This window comes from Lynx rufus, unplaced genomic scaffold (assembly GCF_022079265.1).
Source record: "Lynx rufus isolate CCGP_SWC_20201006 ecotype Redwood Valley unplaced genomic scaffold, mLynRuf1.p SCAF_27, whole genome shotgun sequence".
NCBI lineage: Eukaryota > Metazoa > Chordata > Mammalia > Carnivora > Felidae > Lynx > Lynx rufus.
In genome coordinates, this window is record NW_025814842.1 from 123385 (window position 1) to 141738 (window position 18354).

The following is an 18354-nucleotide window of genomic DNA, read 5'->3' on the forward strand; positions in this document are numbered from 1 at the left end:
CTGGCTCACGGTGCCCCTTCTCTGTTCGCCTGGTTGCTCACACGCCTCCCGGCCTCAGGGGCAGAGGTCCTGGGGCCCAGGCCTCGGCCCCGCCGCCCGTTCCCACCCGGTCCTGCGGGCACATCTACCCGTGGCTCTGTACGCTGGCACTCACAGTCCAAAACCAGACTGCTCATGCCCAGCACCCAAACCTGGGGCCCTCAGTTTCCCCTGCCCCATGGCTGGCCCCTGATTCTACCTTCAGGGGGTGTCTGAGCCCGAGATGCGGGGAGCCCACCCCACCCAGGTCTGAGTGGCCACCTCCCACCAATAACCGGCCCCCCTTTGCTGTGCTGGCGCAGCCCCCAGCCGGCCTTTTCCGGTCCTGAGGTCGCATGTCCCTCTTTGTCCCTAAGCCTCTGCTGGATGCTGGCCTGACATGGCCACCCCGGCCCGCTGTCTCCCCCTCACTCAGTTCCAACCTTGAAGAACATGCCAGATGCACTCCTACCCCAGGGCCTTGGCACTTTCGGTGCCCTGCCCAAACACCACTCCCACAGACTTCCAAGTTGCTAATTACCGCACAGGCACGTTTCTAGTCAAATGTCACTTTTTGGGGGGTCTTCCCTGGCCACTCTGTATAAATAGCCCTCACCTCACCCAGAATGTCCAATCCCCTCTCTGCTGCACCAACTTTATTTTTCTATGTAATTCCTGTTACCACCAGACATATTCTACATTGGCTCATGGGAGCTCCAGCCTTTAGGAGAAAAAAGTCCCCCGAATCTTTCCCTGGTCTCTGACAAGGCCTCATGTGCGGCTCCTGGGGCCCTTCCCGGAGCAGCCCAGCCTGGCCCACCCGGCATCTGCTCAGGGACAATAAGGCAGAAGCCTAAGGGAGCTTCGGCCCCACGTGCATGTGTGTCTCTGCAAACGTGTGTGTGTGTGTGTGTGTGTGTGTGTGTGTGTGACCGGATGTGCCTCTGTGGGTGTGAATGTGTGTGTTTGCTTTTTGTGATTTCCACGGATGAATCAACTGGACCGCATGCAATTACTCCCCAGAGCAAAGTACAAGGAACCAGGCAGAAACATCTGGCCGAGGGTTTTCATGCTATGTCCCCTGTGGTGTGGGCTCTGTTTTCAAAGGCCATTTCACGCGTGCACCTTAGCCCGCTGACACCTAACCCAAGTTGGATGGTGGCTTGTGGTCTGCTCTGGGCACCCGCTCAGCACCAGCACAGAGCTGTGAGCGAGGCATCATGGGAGGCTCCCACTTAGTGGAGCATGTGCATTTGGGGGGAGACGAGCCATAAACCGGAACACAAGAGTTGCCTTCAGATGGTGACGGCTGTTGTTAGGGAAACAGCGTGGTGGGACATTGAGGGAATGGGGGTGGGGATGCTTCGAAACCATGTGGACAGTGAGACAATACTTCCTCAAGGTGATAGCTGAGATGAACCAAGAACTCCACAAGGGAGCCATCGAGTGGTGAACAGGAGTCCAAATAACACCTCAGCTCCCAAGAGAGGTCAGCGGGGGTGGGACGTGAGGCCCCCTACACGATGTCTATGGTTCCTGGGGGCAAGCCACCCCACGGCCACCCTGAGGACACTGGCCGGCGGAGGGCAGGGGGGACAGAGGCTGCAGAACCCCACAGTCTAGGGAGACATTGTGGGGCTCAAGGTCCTGCTCCCCGGGGCGGGGGCTGCTCACCAATCTATGTTCAGACATCATCTCCTAGGCCACCTCCTAGGCCTCTCTCTAGGTAACCTCGCCCAAAGTTCCCTTTTCTGCACACAAACGGTGCAGTTGGTGTAGAATGGAGGGGGAGCTCCAGCTCCAGGTCGGGCCCACCTTCACACCTAGTCCCCTCTAACCTCCAGCTCCAGAAGGGCGGAGCAGCCTTTCACTTACTTCAGATGGCCTCCGAAACCCTTACCGCACTGATCAGTTGGGCTGAGACTCCTCTCCCTCCTCAAGTATCTAGTGGGCGCCTACCACATGCTCGGCACTGGGCCAGACACAGAGATTCAATGACGGGTCTCTTCCTGAATGCACGGAAGAGAACACTGAAGTCCAGAGAGGGCAGTGAGACGTCCAGGCAGCACAGCAAGTGGAGGGGAAGGCAAGGGCTCCCTCCCAAGCGCCCCACCACAGACTGCTTCCCTTCTCTCTGCTGCCGGAGAAGGCTGAGAATGTGCGGTGCCTTGAGCGCTCGCCTGTTTGCTTGATGGTGGATGTGTTTGGACCGCCTTCCCCAGCCAGGTCATTACCCTTCTCACCAGGACTTTGGCCTGACATTCACATTAATATTCCCTACTGGGGGCTGGGGGCCCAGAGGCTGTGTGGGCCCAGAAGAGGTCATGCAGAAGGGCCACGTCTGGGTATGGGTGGCTGATTTTATGCATCTTGTGAAGCAAATGACACACGCGCGCACACACACACACACACACACACACACAGGGGCGAGCGAGGGAGGTGCGGCCTCCGCAAACACCAGGTACCTCCCAGTGCCAAGCAAATCTTAGGCGGGGAGCGCCCCGGCGCCACCAGAGTTAAGGCGCAGGCGTGTCCCCTTGGGGTGGGATGGGGCCCCAGCCGGGTGCAGGAGCCTCCCCCCTGCCCGGGCACCCCCCAACCCCCGCCCCAGATTGGCTATTGGGGCCAAATACCGAGCTCCCCTCCTCTCCTCTCGTCCGAGGCGGGGGCGGGGAGGGGGGCACAAGGTCGCCGCCGGCAGGGAGCTCATCCGGCGGCGCAGACGCCCAGCGGCTCCGGGGAGGGACTTGGCCGGGGCTGCGGCCCTCCGCTCATCTGGGGAGGAGCCGGGAGGCTGCAGCTGGCGGCGGCCGGCCCTGGGCGGACGGAGGTCCCGGGGAGCCACAGCCTGGCCTGAGGGTCCCTCCCCCCCCGCCCCCCCCCCCCGGCGACAGCGCACCCCCCGGGCCCCCCGGGCCTCTCTCGGCAACCGCGGGAGGAAGGCGCCCTCTCCTTAGCGGGCCCGGAGCTGCAGCGGCAGCGCGGGGCGCGGCCGAGGGGAGGAGAAAGGAAAAAGGGAGCGGAGTCGGCTCGGCCTGGCGGTGACTCGTGGGGCCGCGTCTCCGCCAATCTGCGGGCGCTGACGCGGGGGGCGGCTCCGGGCTCTCGGATATCTGCCGGCCCGGGCGCGGGGCGCCGAGAGGCTCGGCCGCGCGGGCGCTGCACCTGCCCGGGGACCTCCCCGGCCGCTCCGTGCGCCCCCCAACCCGGTGCCCGGCCCCTCCCAGTCCCCACCCCCACCCCCACCCCCACCCCCGCTCGGCCTCAGGTCCCCGCCTCCGGGGCCCTGCCCTCAGGAGCCGCCCCTTCTCCGGCTGGCCCGCCCGGCGCCTAGCGCGGCCCACGGACCCGCTGAGGGGTTGGGGGGAGGCGTTGGCGCGCCGCACCCCCCCGGCAGCCGCACCCTGGCCTACATGGGCCGTGGCGTCGCGCTCCTGCGCGCCGGATGAGCGCAGAGACCCCACGCCGGCCGCTGCGTGCCCGGGGCCTCACCCGGCTGCGCCCCCAGCTCCGCGGACGAGGGCCGCCGGGCGCGGCCGCTCCAGAGAGGCGACAGGGGACGGCCCCGAGATGGCCAGGCCAGCGGGCGCTCTGGCGGCGGGCGCCCTCCACGTGGTGCGGGCCCGGGGGCAGCCCCCGAGCTGGTAGCCGCCCGACGCCCGGTGGACGCTGAGCCGCGCCGCGGCACTTGGGTCGGGCCAGGCCAGGACCAGCCGGGGCCCGGGCGGGGCGCGCTCCCGGAGGGCGCCCGGAGCCCCAGGCCGCGCGGCCATGAAGATGATCCTGGTTCGCAGGTTCCGCGTGCTGATCCTCATGGTGTTCCTGGTGGCCTGCGCTCTGCACATCGTGTTGGACTTGCTGCCCAAGCTGGAGCAGCGCGCCGTGCGGCCGCCGGGGGAGCCCGGCTGCTCGTGCGCGCAACCCGCGGCCGAGGCGGCGGCGGCGCCCGGCTGGGCGAAGGCGCGGGGCCGCCCCGGGGAGCCCCCGGCCGCCGCCTCCGCGGCCGGCGACGCGGGCTGGCCCAACAAACACACGCTGCGCATCCTGCAGGACTTCAGCTCCGACCCCTCCTCCAACCTCACGTCCCACTCGCTGGAGAAGCTGCCGGCTGCCGCCGAGCCGGCCGAAGGAGCCTCGCAGGGGCAGGAGGCCGGCGGCCCCCGCGCCCGAGACCCCGCGCACCGACCGCTGCTCCGAGACCCCGGACCCCGCCGGTCGGTGCCGCCCCCTGGCCCGAGCGGGGACGGCTCCCTCCTGGCTAGGCTGTTTGAACACCCACTCTACCGGATGGCTGTTCCACCGCTGACGGAGGACGACGTGCTCTTCAATGTGAACAGCGACATCAGGTTCAATCCCAAGGCGGCAGCTGAGAACCCTGACTGGTGAGTGAGGCTTCACGGAGAGGGCAGGGGCGGGGGGAGGTGCGGGCAGGCCCCGACCCCTCCACCGGGCCTTCAGCCTGTGCTCCCTTCCCAGGAAAGGGCCTTGCACATCCCAGGCATTGTGTAAAGAGGCCAGAGGCTCAGGAACCCTGGGAGGGTATGGACCCTCACGGCCAAGCAACGCCCCACCCAGGGGAGCTTTGTGGGGTGGGGCGGCATGCTGTCTCTTGCTCAGGGCACTGCCTTTGTCTCCAGAATGACTGCCTCCTTGAGAAGGGCTGCTGGGTGGTTGGGGACTGTTCCCTGTGGAGCCAAGGGAGGGTCAGTGCTGCCTTCACAGGAGAGCCATGCTGGCCTACAAGCTCCTGGTCTCTGGCTCCGGAAGCCCAGTGGGGCAATGCAGGCACGGGCTGGCAAGGGCACGAATGAGAGGAGCCACTGCCCCTAACCTTTCCCGGGGGAGCTGCCGGCTGTCAGGCCTTCCAGACGCTCGGCGACGTTTCTCTAGTGGACACATAGGAAGGTCTGCAGAAGCCTAATGAGCCCTGTAAGCCAGTGGCCGAGAACAAAATTAGCAGAGGGGCGTGCTGGCCCCAATGAGGCAGAACAAAAGGGCTCTCCCAGCCAGGGTGCAGACAGCAGGCTCCCTTGGAATGGTGCCAGCTGCGTTGGGTGACAGCTTCATAAAAGGTGAGAAGCATATCCCAGGAGCACTTCTCTAAACTGTCCTGGTGTAAGCCCTTCCCCCCCAGGCCCTCCTCAGCCACACGGAGCAGAATAGGCAGATGCGGAACCCAGAGAAGTGAAATATTAACTAGCAGCCAGGCCGGAGTAAATAGCTACCTGCAAGAGGTTACCCAAGCAACGCAGGGAAAGGCCAGGTTTGCAAAACATCTCATAAAAATCCTTTCTACCCTGAAACTTGACCAGGCCCAGGCTTTTCTGTCTAAATACACCAAGGTGTTCGGTGGCCTTTGAGCTTTGACTGCTGGCCAGGTTCAAGGAAACACTCAGAAACTTGAGAATCAGAGCAGTGGCCCAGACCTGGAGCTCTTCACAGGAGAGACACAGCCCAGGGCCGATGGTCAGTGATGCGGCCCCTGCGGGACAGGACTTGGGGCCGGAAGGGCCCTATTTGCGGGCGAGTTGGAGCTAGGAGAAGAAGCTTCATTTCCCTCCGGCCCAGCAGGAGTCTCTGTGCTCCCCCAGACTGGCCCCCGGCTCCGGAGATGTCGGAGGATGCGCCACTTCGGGCCTCAGCGGGAGCGAGTGCCTGCTCCTTTCCTCGCTCCCCACCCAAGACTGCTCTCGTTAAAATCAAGTTTAGCCTCTTGCATCATCTCTGCCCCTGGTTGTTGGAACCAAAAGAGAGTGCCCAGGGAACGTTTCTGACGGGCGGGGCGTGTCTGCGTGTGCGCATAGCGCGCGGTCAGAGACGGCTCGCTGGTCTGCCCCCAGGAAGAGCTGGTGGCCTCTCACCCCCCAAGCTGACATCAGGCTTGTTGGGCTGTTTGGGTGACCCCAGGACAGACGAGGCAGGGCCTCGCGCTGATGTTCTGGACTTGGTCCTCACGTAGTTACAGCTGTCTGGGTGTCTCCCGAGCGCAAGTAGGAATTACGGCCTTTAGCTATGTCATTAGTTACTAGAACGGCAGCCGCAGAAAAAGTGCCGACGTCCGCAGGGTCCTGTCTGAGCAGAGGCCCCTTTGAGTACGTCTGCATCGGTTTGGACCCAAAGTGAAAACCTTGGCGTGGGCACCAGCTCCTCCATATCCATCCGGGCCTCAGCACTCCGTTCCCTCCCTGCTGACTCCGGTCACCTTAATTTTCTGCAGGCCGCGCGAAGGCACGGAGAACGAAGGGTTCTTGCCCACCGGGGAGGCAGCAGTGGACTCCTACCCCAACTGGCTAAAGTTCCACATCGGCATTAACCGGTACGAGCTCTACTCCAGACATAACCCCGCCATCGAAGCCCTGCTGCATGACCTCAGCGCTCAGAAGATCACCAGTGTTGGTAGGTGCAGGTCTGGGGCTGCAGACGGGCACCTGCAGAAGGCAGGGGCTGCCTTCCTCCGCAGGAGACGGGTGGGGGGCGGGGAGCTATCGCTCCTCGGCTCCTTGCCGGAGCATCACCTCCTGGGATGATTTATGCGGCACCTTCTGGGAGGGGAGCGATGCTTTCGATGCCGTCAGCGGGCCAGGGGCTGCTGCCCACTGTGACAAGGCTGGCGAGGGAGACAGAGGGGCCTCAGAGCCTTGCTGTTGCGTTCCGCTGACCCCCTTGAGGAGGTCCCCCGGAGGAGCACCTCCCAGACCGCAGGTCTCCCCTCCAGGGGTAAAGAGGGGACACACACCCCTGGTGGCTGCGGCCCCTCCCTCAGCGCAGCAGGGGGACACATGCAGAACTCACAGGCGTGCGCTCGGGAGCAGCTCTGCATCAGAGCTCTGCCAGCTGCTCCTGTCATCTCCTGTGCGCGAGGAGTGACCAGGGCTCGACTGTCCGGGGTGGAGGCCCGAGCACTTAGTAATTCAGAGGCAACATCTCTGAGTACTTTGGGATCTGCTGACTCGGACAAAAAGGGGCATCCAGTTACCGATTTCAGGCAAATGTGTCAGGGGCAGTTTCTGAGCACGGAGGTTTGGTGCCATCGTTCTCAGGCCTGTAAGCAATCGTTTGTGAAGGTCCCCGCTAGTCACCGGTGGTGGTGGCTCAGTGGCGAGAGGGATGGGCTGAGGCCCTGGGGTGGAAAGAATAGTTCTGGGGGTTCTGCCAGGAGCTGGCCTCGGTACACACAGCCGGGAAGGGGTGGAGGTAGGCCAGTCGGGGGGTGACATGTGTAGGTCCCCACCCTGTGCTGTGGAACAGACGGACGGTTCTCTGACACAGTCTTCCTGGCGTTTTCCCGAGGAGCCACGGTGCTGAAAGGGCCCCAGCGCCCTGGGGCTCTGTCCAGTTGCTGACCGGGGGAGTGAGGCTGGCAAGTGGGTTTTGCGGGGGGCCTTTAGGGCCTGTTTCCGGCCCTCTCTGGCCGGTGCCGAGCTGTCTGCTGGGCACCCGCCACATGCCAGGGCTGCTCACCCGCGTGAAGGGGAGCTGGCAAGAACAAGCTGGCGTTTTCCTCTCTTAGCTGGCTGTGCAGGAGGGGTCTGAGCACCTCCCCAGACCCAGCCCTGTCCCAGCTCTCCCCGTGGAAAGCCCAGCCTCCCTTCTGCCTCTTGCCGGTGTCAGGGGCTTCAGGCGGTGCTGGGAAGCAGGCCGTGTGCATGACAGGAGCTGTCCCCAGACAGCCACAGCCGGTGCCCCCTCCACTCTTGAGAGTAGACGAGGCCATTAAAGACATATCCCGGGCATCGACCAACTGACTGCTCACCCGTTGAGCAGAGTTTCTCGGGCACCTGCTGACCTCCAGGCCCCGTTCTGCCTAGCGGTTTGAGGGTGAATGAACCTCGACAAGGTTCCACCGTGGATGACCCGAGAGGCCCAGGGAGGCCAGGAAACGGACACACTGAGGAAGACAAATGCTTTGAACGCTGTTTGCACAAAGTCTAGGAGGAGGGTTTAGAAAGGAGATGACCTTCATCTGGAAGGAGGGGTACGGAGGACCTTCTGTGAGAAAAGACATCTGATCTGGGGCTTAGATGAAGTGTTTGCAGTTGTCATAGAAGGGGGCAGGGAGGGCTGGGCTTTCCAGGGAAAGAATAACATTTTAAAATTTAAAATTAAAAAATGTAAAGTTAGAAATGGTTTTAGACAATACAGTATTAAAAGGGCCTGCTCTGCGGCTGTCCGTGGTGCCCCTCTCTGCCTCAGTTTCCCCATCTGTCCAATGGGCTTGTGCCCGCTCAGGTACACTGCATTTGTTCTAATAAGATGACGCGTGTGAGTCTGCAGGGTCACCACTCTCAAGTGCGGGGTCTGGGGTGCAGGAAGGGCTGCTGGGATTCCAGAGGCTGGCCAGGCTCACCATGTCCTTCAGGGAACAGACGGCCTCCAGCTCTCCTCGGACCCCCGCGCGATGCAGAGGACAGGGCCCGGCAGCTCAGGGAGAACACAGGCACCCTGCTCTGTCTGCCTCCCCAGGGGTCTGGACTTGAGGCACCTCCCACCTACTTTTGGCCTGCCCCTGGGCAGGGGTGCCTAAGTTTCCTGACCACGGTGGACTGAGCCAGGGGCTGGGGATCTCATCCCAGGGTCCTGCTTGGCCCAGGCCTGGTGGTGTGAAGGGGGGGTGAGCTCCTGATGGGCGGTCTGTGCTGATCCCGCTCACTCCTAGACTGCTCTGGCCTCGCTGGTCTTTCCCAGTCACTGTGCAGGACCCAGTCGGTGCTGGGAGTCTGACTGATGCCCCTGGTGCCTGGTGTGAGTCTGGGTTGGCAGATTAATCTCAGGTACTTTGGGTTCTCACGCGGAACATAAAAGATGGTTATGACCTAGACCCTATAATCTCCACTTGCAAATCTGAAATCCAAGTGTAACTCGTTCAACAGCAAAACCTGACCCAACCTGAACGTATATGGAGGCAAAACCTTAATTCACAAGGCTATTTATGAACCCTTTTTTCTCTCCCTTGGAGTAAACGTTCACATGTTCCTCTGAGGCAGTAAGAGTATGTTTAATTACGGGGTTCTGCCCAGACCTATCGGGGCCGCTACCTAATGTGTGGGAGGGACACGTTATTTGCGCCTTCTGTCAGCTGAGATGTTTGAAACCCTGGAGCGCTTCTGTCCTCCGAGACTTTGATGAGCGGCGTGGCCCTACGAAACCTATATCACAGGGCTGCTGAGAGGCTTCGATGAGCGAGTAAGAGAAAGAGGTGGGAATAGAGGCTAGGGAGCGTCTCCGCAGGCAGGTGTGTGTTGGGGCAGCGTTCCAGGGCAGACCAGAGCCTCCTTGCTTGCCCAGAGCAGCGCGAGCTGGACAGGCCAGGGGAAGGCCTCGGTCGACCCTTGGCCCCGCACTCCCTGCTGCCTCAGTGAGCCCCCAGGTGAGCTCACACTTGTGAAAAGGCTCTGGTCCACAGGCAGCAGGAGGAGAAGGGCTGGCCCCTGCTCCGGGGCTGCAGGAGTCCCTCAAAGATGCACGCTTCCTGGGCGGTGTGTGCTCCCACCTCCAGTGGGATGTTCTGGTTAAAAACCCAGCTGCTTGAGGCCTTAGCCCCTGGCGGGGCCCTTGGCTCAGGAGAGCCAGCCGGGCAGGTCTGTAAATGCAGGCCCTGGGTAGGAGCTGTCTGCTGCTGGAGGCCTCTGTGCCTGTCACTGCTGTGACCCGGAGTCGGGCACAGCCTTTGAAGGTCTCGTGGGGGACCCCGGATGGCAGCCCCTTTCCTGGAGCCCAAGCCTGCCTCAGGGCCAAGGTTCGGCAATGCCACCCACCCTCCTGAACACGAAATGGGAGAAAGACGTAGAAATCACACTGACCCACACTCGTGGTGTACAGGCGAGTCTAAATCTAAAGAGCTGGAGATCCAACCCACTTCCAAAGCGCCTTCTGCAGACAGGGAACCGCCCCCACGAGGCAGGTCTCGCGCATCCCTGCTCAGAGCTCTGTCCCTTTCACCTTCAAGTTGTGCATCCCGCTACCAAACGCGAGCCCGGAAACATCGTTTCTGCAAGCTTCCCAGAGCTTCCCCTCGGAACGGTTCCATTAAATCGCCCCCGTTCGGAACCGCTCGATCCACTTTGAAGCACGTGTGGCCTTCGGTACAGCTGCTGTGGCCGACAGAGATTTATTTATAGCCGGGCTCCTGGCTGCTTGGTAACGGCCGTTCGCTGCCTTTAAAGAGGCTTGGGACGTTATCTACCTCTATTCAGCCTGAAATCAGGCATGCAGCGCCTTCGGCTCGGGCCAGTGATAATTAAATCGCTATCGTGCACAATTATGGATGCAAAGAATAAATGACACAATTAACCGCTCTGTACTTGGAATTGCTTAATAAGGAAAAGAAGTCACTAGCACGAGAGGATTCAGGCAGCCTCCAGCTGAAAGACGCCACCCATACTGCATCCAGGTCGGGACACGACCGTGGTCGGTCCCTGAACAAAGAGCTGCTCCCTAAGACCGAAGTTTTGGGCGCTAATTGATCTAGCTGGGTCGGGACTAATTGGCCAGTGAGCTTCCAAGAACAAAGGCTGTGGCTGGGACGGCCAGGGTGGGCAGCCGCCCTGGGGGCCCCTGGGGGCCGCCCTAATTGGTCGGAGGCCAGCTCCTCAGGAAGGCAGTTCCAGCCCCAGGGAGGCCACAGTCCCCCTCCCGCCCTGGGGGCCACTCGGGGCCCAGACCCCAGATGCTGGCTCTGCAACCTGTAAACTGACCAGTGACAAGGCTCAATCCGCGGGAGGCACCGTAGGTCATCAGGGAGGAAGGACAGAGCCCACCCAGAGGACGATGGCAGGCAGCAGGCCAGAGAAGGTGATACAGCTGAGCCCCGCCCCCCCCCCCCCCCCCCCGGTTTCCCTTCCAGCCATCTGGTCCGAGATCAAGAACAAAGCCCACCAAGTGGGTACCTGCTTTCTCCTCCTTGAGCAGACGACAGCTGGGGCCCCGGAATCCCACAGGCATGTATTCTACTGTGTCCCTTCCCATTGCAGGGAGGGTGCGGGGTTCCAGCTGGGGCTGCGCTGGACTTTCTCTTTGACGTACATTTAATTATCAAAATAAAAGTGAGCAGTCCTAAGGAGCATGGTGCGCATGGCCGTCTAGGCTGGGGGCAGCTACCGCTCACACATCCTGGGGGTGCCCGTGAGGCACGAAGTTTGGTGGAGGCCTGCCAAGGCTTCACGGCAAGTGGGACGGGAGGACCCAGGCCCTTGTGGCCGCTTCCAACCCCCTGCTCCGAGCAGCCCCCTCGATGCCAGCACCAGGGTACCCACCAGTGACGGCCGAGTGGACACGCCCCCCACTGCTCTCCGAGGGTCCACGTCCCTCCACGCCCAAAGGCAGTACACGGGGCTCTGCATGGCACCCAGGGGTCTGGAACACGGGTCAGATCCCACTCCCGCCAGGGGGTGAGGTGCGTGGGGTGGGCAGGGACTCAGGTGCTCCTGGCACCACAGTCTTCAAATCTGAGCTGTCCATGGCGAGGCCTTTGCTTCCTCTGACCCTTAAAACAGGCAGTGGCTGTGAAAATAATCCGGACCACCTGCCTGACCGCAATCCCTAAGGACAGACATGGGTCCCACTTCCCAGACGAGGTGACAGAGGCCAAAGGCAGTAACATCAGAGGCCCCCCCCCCGACTGGTGTGGCGGTGCTGGGGTCCCTGGCCAGGACGGCACCCCTTTTCCCTTCAGGGCTGTCTCTCTCCTCCCACGGAGGCTCTCGGTCCTTGGCCCGGCCCCATCCTTCCTCGGGGGGATCCCAAGAAATGTAAAGCCTGTTAGGGTTGTTCTGGGGAGAGCTGTGTTCTGGGGAAAGACAGTGAGCAAAACCCCAGACTGTCCAAGCGTCTTCGTGGTCACGGAATTACAGCGTCCGCAAACGTTAGGTAATAAAGTATGGGGTGTGCTATTCGCACAGATTGACACGTGTGCTGACCGATGCATGTGTGCTAATGATCGCTGCTCAGTGCTAACCTACCCCGTACTGTGAACGCATACTGGAGGGTACGGTTCCCAAGTGACAGCAGGAGAGACAGAGCTGACATCCGTGGTCTGAATGGGGCAGTCACCTGTAGGAAGCCGGTGAGGGAGGAGAGGGCATAGAGGAGAGGCGACGCCGGTGGGGTAGAGGGAACCAGGCCAGACACTGGCAGGTGCCCCTCGTGTGTTAGTGACCGGATGACAGTGGGGCCCAGGTTTGGGAGGGGACACGGAGATGGAGAGGAGGTGGCATCTGGGCAGGTGCCGTGACAACCCTGGCCTTAGCCTGGCCTCACCTGTCACAACCGCTCAGTGGGGTCGCCTCCTGGGATTAAGGCTGGCCAGGTTTGGATGGGCCCCCGTCCCCTGGGAAACGTGGAGACCCAGCCAGGTGAGGGCACGTCCACGCGGGGCTCTTGCCGCACACCTGGGCCTCTCCCCGAGTTTGCCTCTGCTTCTGTGGCACCTCGCAACCCTGCACCGGGCCTCACCCCTCAAGTCTGCCTTCAGGAAGAAACCCCACACTGACACCCTGCCTCTTGAGGCCTGGTCGGCCTCTGGGCCCTGCCACCTGGGCCCTCAGCCCCCCGGGTCCCCGGGTCCATCCTGCAGCAGCAGAGCGAGGCCACCCACTTGCGAGCACAGGCGTCTGGGGGTGTCTGCCTCTCTCCCACCCCAGGTGCACACGTGACCTTCACCATGGCTTAAGGCCGTTTGCCTGTGGGTTTTGGCAGGGAGACCACACTTGACTTTCGAGCAGAAGTCCAAGCGCCTTCCGGCTGGCAACCCCAGCTCGGCAGACGGGACGGTGCACCCAGACGGGAAGGCACACGTCCCCAGACAAGACAAGGGCGGTGTCCACAGCAGGGAGTCCTTAGTCACTGGGAGGTTCTAACGTACTTTAATTTCTAGTTTTTCTCTTGTCTGTGGGGAGGAGCCCGTAGCACAGCGGGAAACAAGGGGCGACAGTGCACGGGGAGTCGCCTTCCAGAACAAGAGTGACTAAACGGGCCAGATTTGCATAATAATTTAGTATTCAAGAAAACCAGGACCACGGGTCCTGGAAAGAGCTGATGTGCTGTCGCTGATTGGCCCTGGAAGGAATAATTAAATCCAGTGACCCCAGTTATTACGTGCAAATGGGGACATCGAATGGGGCTTAATCGGGCCTCTAATTTTTTTAATAATCACTTCTGTGTTCGTGTTATTAAAAACGTAATAAATGTTCATTGTAGAAACTTAGAAAGCACAGATAAGGGAAAAAGGAAATTAAAATCATCTGTGGCTCTACTCCGGGGGGGTCACCACTGAAGCTTATCTGTGCATCCAGATTTTCCCACGCACTTGGTAGACACCTTCCAAGGAGGCAGCTCACCGAACGGAAGGGTTCAGAAGCCACTTTGCTTAGTGAGGAAATCCTAAGCCGTTTGCCGTGTCCGCAGAAGTTCCTGGGAGGCAGCAAGAAGGCTGCGTTGTGCTCCTTCACACGGGGTGACCTGTGTTGTGCGTCTGCCCCCGGGTTGGGCGTTTGAGGTTATTTCCGGTGCTTTGGAGTGAAGGAGAATTTGTTGCTGGCTTTGCTTTCCTGAGGAGGGTGCAGGTTGGAAGAGCATCACCGCAGACCCACGTCGCAGGCTGGTCTGGGGGAACTGTGCCTCTAGCATCACCTGGACCCCAAGACCGGCCTCGGACGCTGCACGGGAAGGAGCGGGCTGTGGCCAGGTGGGGAACCGGGGGCGGGGGGGGCGGGCTGGGCCTCGGCCGTCACAGAGGCCCTGAGACCACGGAAGATGCTCAGAGAGCTTCAAGCTCCTGGTCATTCTCCACGCTCGTGACTGTCAGCCGTCTTGAATGTGCTGTGTGCCCTGGAGTTCTAGATGCTTCACGAGCATTACCCGCCTGATTGCGACAGCAGTCCTGGGAGGTAAATAGGACTGGCATCCCCGTGCCGCATGTGAATTGGCTGTGCCAAGCAATACATTTCCCTCATTTGACTTGACCCTGGCCACAGCCCCTTGACGGAGGCTGGGCAGGCATCTAAATGCCATCTAACACAAACCAACAGTAGGGAGGATGAGGACTCCTTCCAGGGTGCCAGGCCATAGGGAGCTGGGCACAGACTCCAGCCTCAGGGCTCCTCCACACCAAAACCCCCCAGTATAGCAGCCCCCCAGTATAGCACCCCTCCAGTATGACGCCCTCCAGTATGGCGCCCTCCACTATGTCCCCCCCAGTATGGCACCCTCCAGTATGGCGCCCTCCAGTATGCCCCCCAAAGTATGGCACCCTTCAGTATAGCACCCCCCCAGTATGGCACCCTCCAGTATGCCCCCCTAGTATGGCACTCCTCCAGAATGGTGCCCTCCAGTATGCCCCCCCCAGTATGGTAACCTCCAGTATGGAGCCCTCCAGTATGGAGCCCTCCAGTATGCCCCCCCCAGTACAGCACCCCTACAGTATGACGCCCTCCAGGATGGCGCCCTTGAGTATGCCCCCCCCAGTATGGTAACCTCCAGTATGGTGCCCTCCAGTATGCCCCCCCCAGTATAGCACCCCTCCATATGGCACCCTCCAGTGTGCCCCCCCCAATAGCACCCCTCCAGTATGACACCCTCCAGTATGACGCCCTCCAGTATGCCCCCCCCCAGTATGGCAACCTCCAGTATGGTGCCCTCCAGTATGCCCCCCCCAGTATGTCACCCTCCAGTGTGCCCCCCCAATAGCATCCCTCCAGTATGGTGCCCTCCTGTATGGCACCCCTCCAGTATGACACCCTCCAGTATTGCACCCTCCAGTATGGTGCCCTCCAGTATGCCCCCCAGTATAGCACCCCTCCAGTATAGTGCCCTCCAGTATGGTGCCCTCCAGTATGCCCCCCCAAGTATGGCACCCTCCAGTATAGCACCCCTCTAGTATGGTGCCCTCCAGTATAGCACCCCTCCAGTATGGTGCCCTCCAGTACGGCACCCCTCCAGTATGGAGCCCTCCAGTATGCCCCCCCAGCATGGCACTCCTCCAGAATGGTGCCCTCCAGTATGGCACCCTCCAGTATGCCCCCCCAGTACAGCACCCCTCCAGTATGACGCCCTCCAGTATGCCCCCCCCAGTATAGCACCCCTCCAGTATGGCGCCCTCCAGTGTGGTGCCCCTCCAGGATGGCGCCCTCCAGTATGCCCCCCCAGGCGCCCTCCAGTATGCCCCCCCAGTATGGCAACCTCCAGTATGCCCCCCCAGTATGTCACCCTCCAGTGTGTCCCCAATAGCACCCCTCAAGTATGGCAGCCCTCCAGTATGACGCCCTCCAGTATGCCCCCCCAGTATAGGACCCCTCCAGTATGGCACCCTCCAGTATGGCACCCTCCAGTATGCCCCCCCAGTACAGCACCCCTCCAGTATGACGCCCTCCAGTATGCCCCCCCCAGTATAGCACCCCTCCAGTATGGCGCCCTCCAGTGTGGTGCCCCTCCAGGATGGCGCCCTCCAGTATGCCCCCCCAGGCGCCCTCCAGTATGCCCCCCCAGTATGGCAACCTCCAGTATGCCCCCCCAGTATGTCACCCTCCAGTGTGTCCCCAATAGCACCCCTCAAGTATGGCAGCCCTCCAGTATGACGCCCTCCAGTATGCCCCCCCAGTATAGGACCCCTCCAGTATGGCACCCTCCAGTATGGCACCCTCCAGTATGCCCCCCCAGTACAGCACCCCTCCAGTATGACGCCCTCCAGTATGCCCCCCCCAGTATAGCACCCCTCCAGTATGGCGCCCTCCAGTGTGGTGCCCCTCCAGGATGGCGCCCTCCAGTATGCCCCCCCAGTATGGCAACCTCCAGTATGCCCCCCCAGTATGTCACCCTCCAGTGTGTCCCCAATAGCACCCCTCAAGTATGGCAGCCCTCCAGTATGACGCCCTCCAGTATGCCCCCCCAGTATAGGACCCCTCCAGTATGGCACTCTCCAGTATGACACCCTCCAGTATGTGCCCCCCAGTATGGCACCCTCCAGTATGCCCCCCTAGTATAGCACCCCTCCAGTATGGTGCCCTCCAGTATGGTGCCCTCCAGTATGCCCCCCCAGTACAGCACCCCTCCAGTATGACGCCCTCCAGTATGCCCCCCCCAGTATAGCACCCCTCCAGTATGGCGCCCTCCAGTGTGGTGCCCCTCCAGGATGGCGCCCTCCAGTATGCCCCCCCAGGCGCCCTCCAGTATGCCCCCCCAGTATGTCACCCTCCAGTGTAGCTCCCCTCCAGTATGGCGGCGTCCAGTCTGGTGCCCCTCCAGTATGGCCCCCTCCAGTATGCCCCCCCTAGTACAGCACCCCTCCAGTATGGAGCCCTCCAGTATGGTACCCTCCTCCAGTATAGCACCCCTCCAGTATGGCACCCTGCAGTATGGAGCCCTCCAGTATGGCGCCCTCCAGTATAGCTCCCCTCCAGTATGGCGGCGTCCAGTCTGGTGCCCCTCCAGTATGGCCCCCTCCAGTATGGCACCCCTCCAGTATGGCACCCTCCAGTATGGAGCCCTCCAGTATGGCGCCCTTCAGTGTGGCTCACCCCCAGTATGCTGCCCCTCAGTTATCCTGTAGTCACCTGGCCTTGATCTTCACCTCCATGCACATTCTTCCCCACCCATTCGCTGACCCCCTGGAATCCAGGAGTCATCCTAGGTTCCTCTCTCACCTCCATACCCCACACCTACTCCACTAAATGATTCCTTGGACCCCCAGATATTCTTTAATTTTTCCATTTTCCCCACCTCTGCTGGGGGTGCTGTGGCTGCCTCAGCCTCCTTCCCCTGGCTTGCACCCTCCACCCATGTAGCCGGCCCCCCTACATGGTGGGGGGCGGTGTCTACCTGGTTCCTGGCTGTTCTACTGCCTTGTGCCGACCACTCCCTCCCTGCTGGCAAAGGACTGCCACACGGCCAGGTGCCCCAGCCACCTCCCTCCCACCCGCTGGGATGGGCGGGTGCACAAGCTTGCTCCGGGCTGGAAATGTGCTCAGCCGCGCCCTGACTCCCGCCTGTGACAGAAGGCAGAGCTGGTGCCTGGTGCGGATACAGGAGGCCCTCTGCGTGACCTGTTGCACGTGGCCTGGCCCTTGCCGCATAGACGGTGGGGTGGGCCAGCCCACCCAGCTCCTGAGGTGGCCACAGGCCAAGCCCAGCCTCCTACCCCACATCTTCTGGAGACCCCTGTTTCCCTTCCTCTAGCCCCATCCATAAGAGAGAACCGCAGTCTGGGGAAGAGTGGGTCTTTTCAGGGATTCTCTAGACTTCTGAGCTGGTGCAGCATCTGGGAAACATAATGTTGCTTCTGGAGCCGTGTCCCTCGGGACCCCCCGGAAGGCCCCTATAATGAATGAGCTGCTTCCAGCCAGGGGGTCTTCAGCGTCTCAGACTAACCCTGCTCAGGCTTCCAACAGAACCCCAGAGACTTAGACGGGGCAAGCAGCGGTGTGTAGGCGTGGGTGGGTGGGTGTGTGATGAGGTCGTGCGGGTGTCTGGGGGAGGGAGGCGTGGCTGGCAGGTACCTCTACCTGGCCATCCTTTCTAGAAGCCATTCCCTTTGTCTATGGGTCAGACTGCCTGGGAGATTCCGTTCCCCCGCCCCCCCCCCGCCCCCCCGCAGACCCGGCACCTAAATATCGAGGTGGGATGTGTATCACTGTCAGTGCAGGAAACCCCAGACCTCCCAGACAGAATGGAGCCCGCAACCACATCCAGAGGCCCAGGCGGAGCCTCGGGACCAGGGTGGGAGCTGCTCACTTACCCACAGAGGGACGAGCTGAGGGCAGCAAGTGACCCCGTGTCTCTTTCCCTCTCTCCTGCAGCCATGAAGTCGGGGGGCACGCAGCTCAAGCTCATCATGACATTCCAGAATTATGGGCAAGCACTGTTCAAACCCATGAAGTAAGTACGGGGGGCTGGTTGGGACTAGGGTGCCAGGTGTGGGCATGGTCCGTGCTGGCACACGCAGGCACCAAGTTTCTAGTGGAAAATGCAGTGTTTCCTCCCAGAGGTGTTTCGGGTGAACTATGGGTGACTGCTCGGGGCTTTCTCCCCATCAAGGCAAGCGGGCAGCACGAGGGTCCGGTACCCTTACCCGCTCCCCTTCCTGGCCTCCCCAGTCCTCCCTCTCTCCACCTTCATCCACTTTTTTATAAACGGCCAGCCAATAGATATTGTAGGTTTTGCAGGCTGCATGGTCTGTGTCTCCACTAATCGACTCTGCTGTCCTAGCCCCAAAGCGGCCAAACAACGTGTCGGTAACCAGACGTGGCTGTGTGCCAATGAAGCTTTATTTATAAAACTAACAGGGGGCTGGGTTGACCCCTCGCCTGTAGTTTCCTGCTCCAAATAAAGCAGAAACCATGCTACCAA

At 61.3% G+C, this 18354-nt stretch overlaps 1 protein-coding gene across 1 annotated transcript in view; it reads left to right on the top strand.

Annotated features, from left to right (window-relative positions):
- Positions 1-3752: 3752 nt before the first annotated feature.
- FAM20C (FAM20C golgi associated secretory pathway kinase) overlaps positions 3753-18354 on the top strand; it is a 48096-nt gene continuing 33494 nt past the window's right edge. The window contains exons 1-3 of the mRNA XM_047089445.1: positions 3753-4400; positions 6236-6414; positions 17805-17883. Of these exons, the coding sequence (XP_046945401.1) occupies positions 3790-4400; positions 6236-6414; positions 17805-17883 (869 nt within the window). The 5' untranslated portion in view covers positions 3753-3789. The remainder of the gene's footprint in view (positions 4401-6235; positions 6415-17804; positions 17884-18354) is intronic.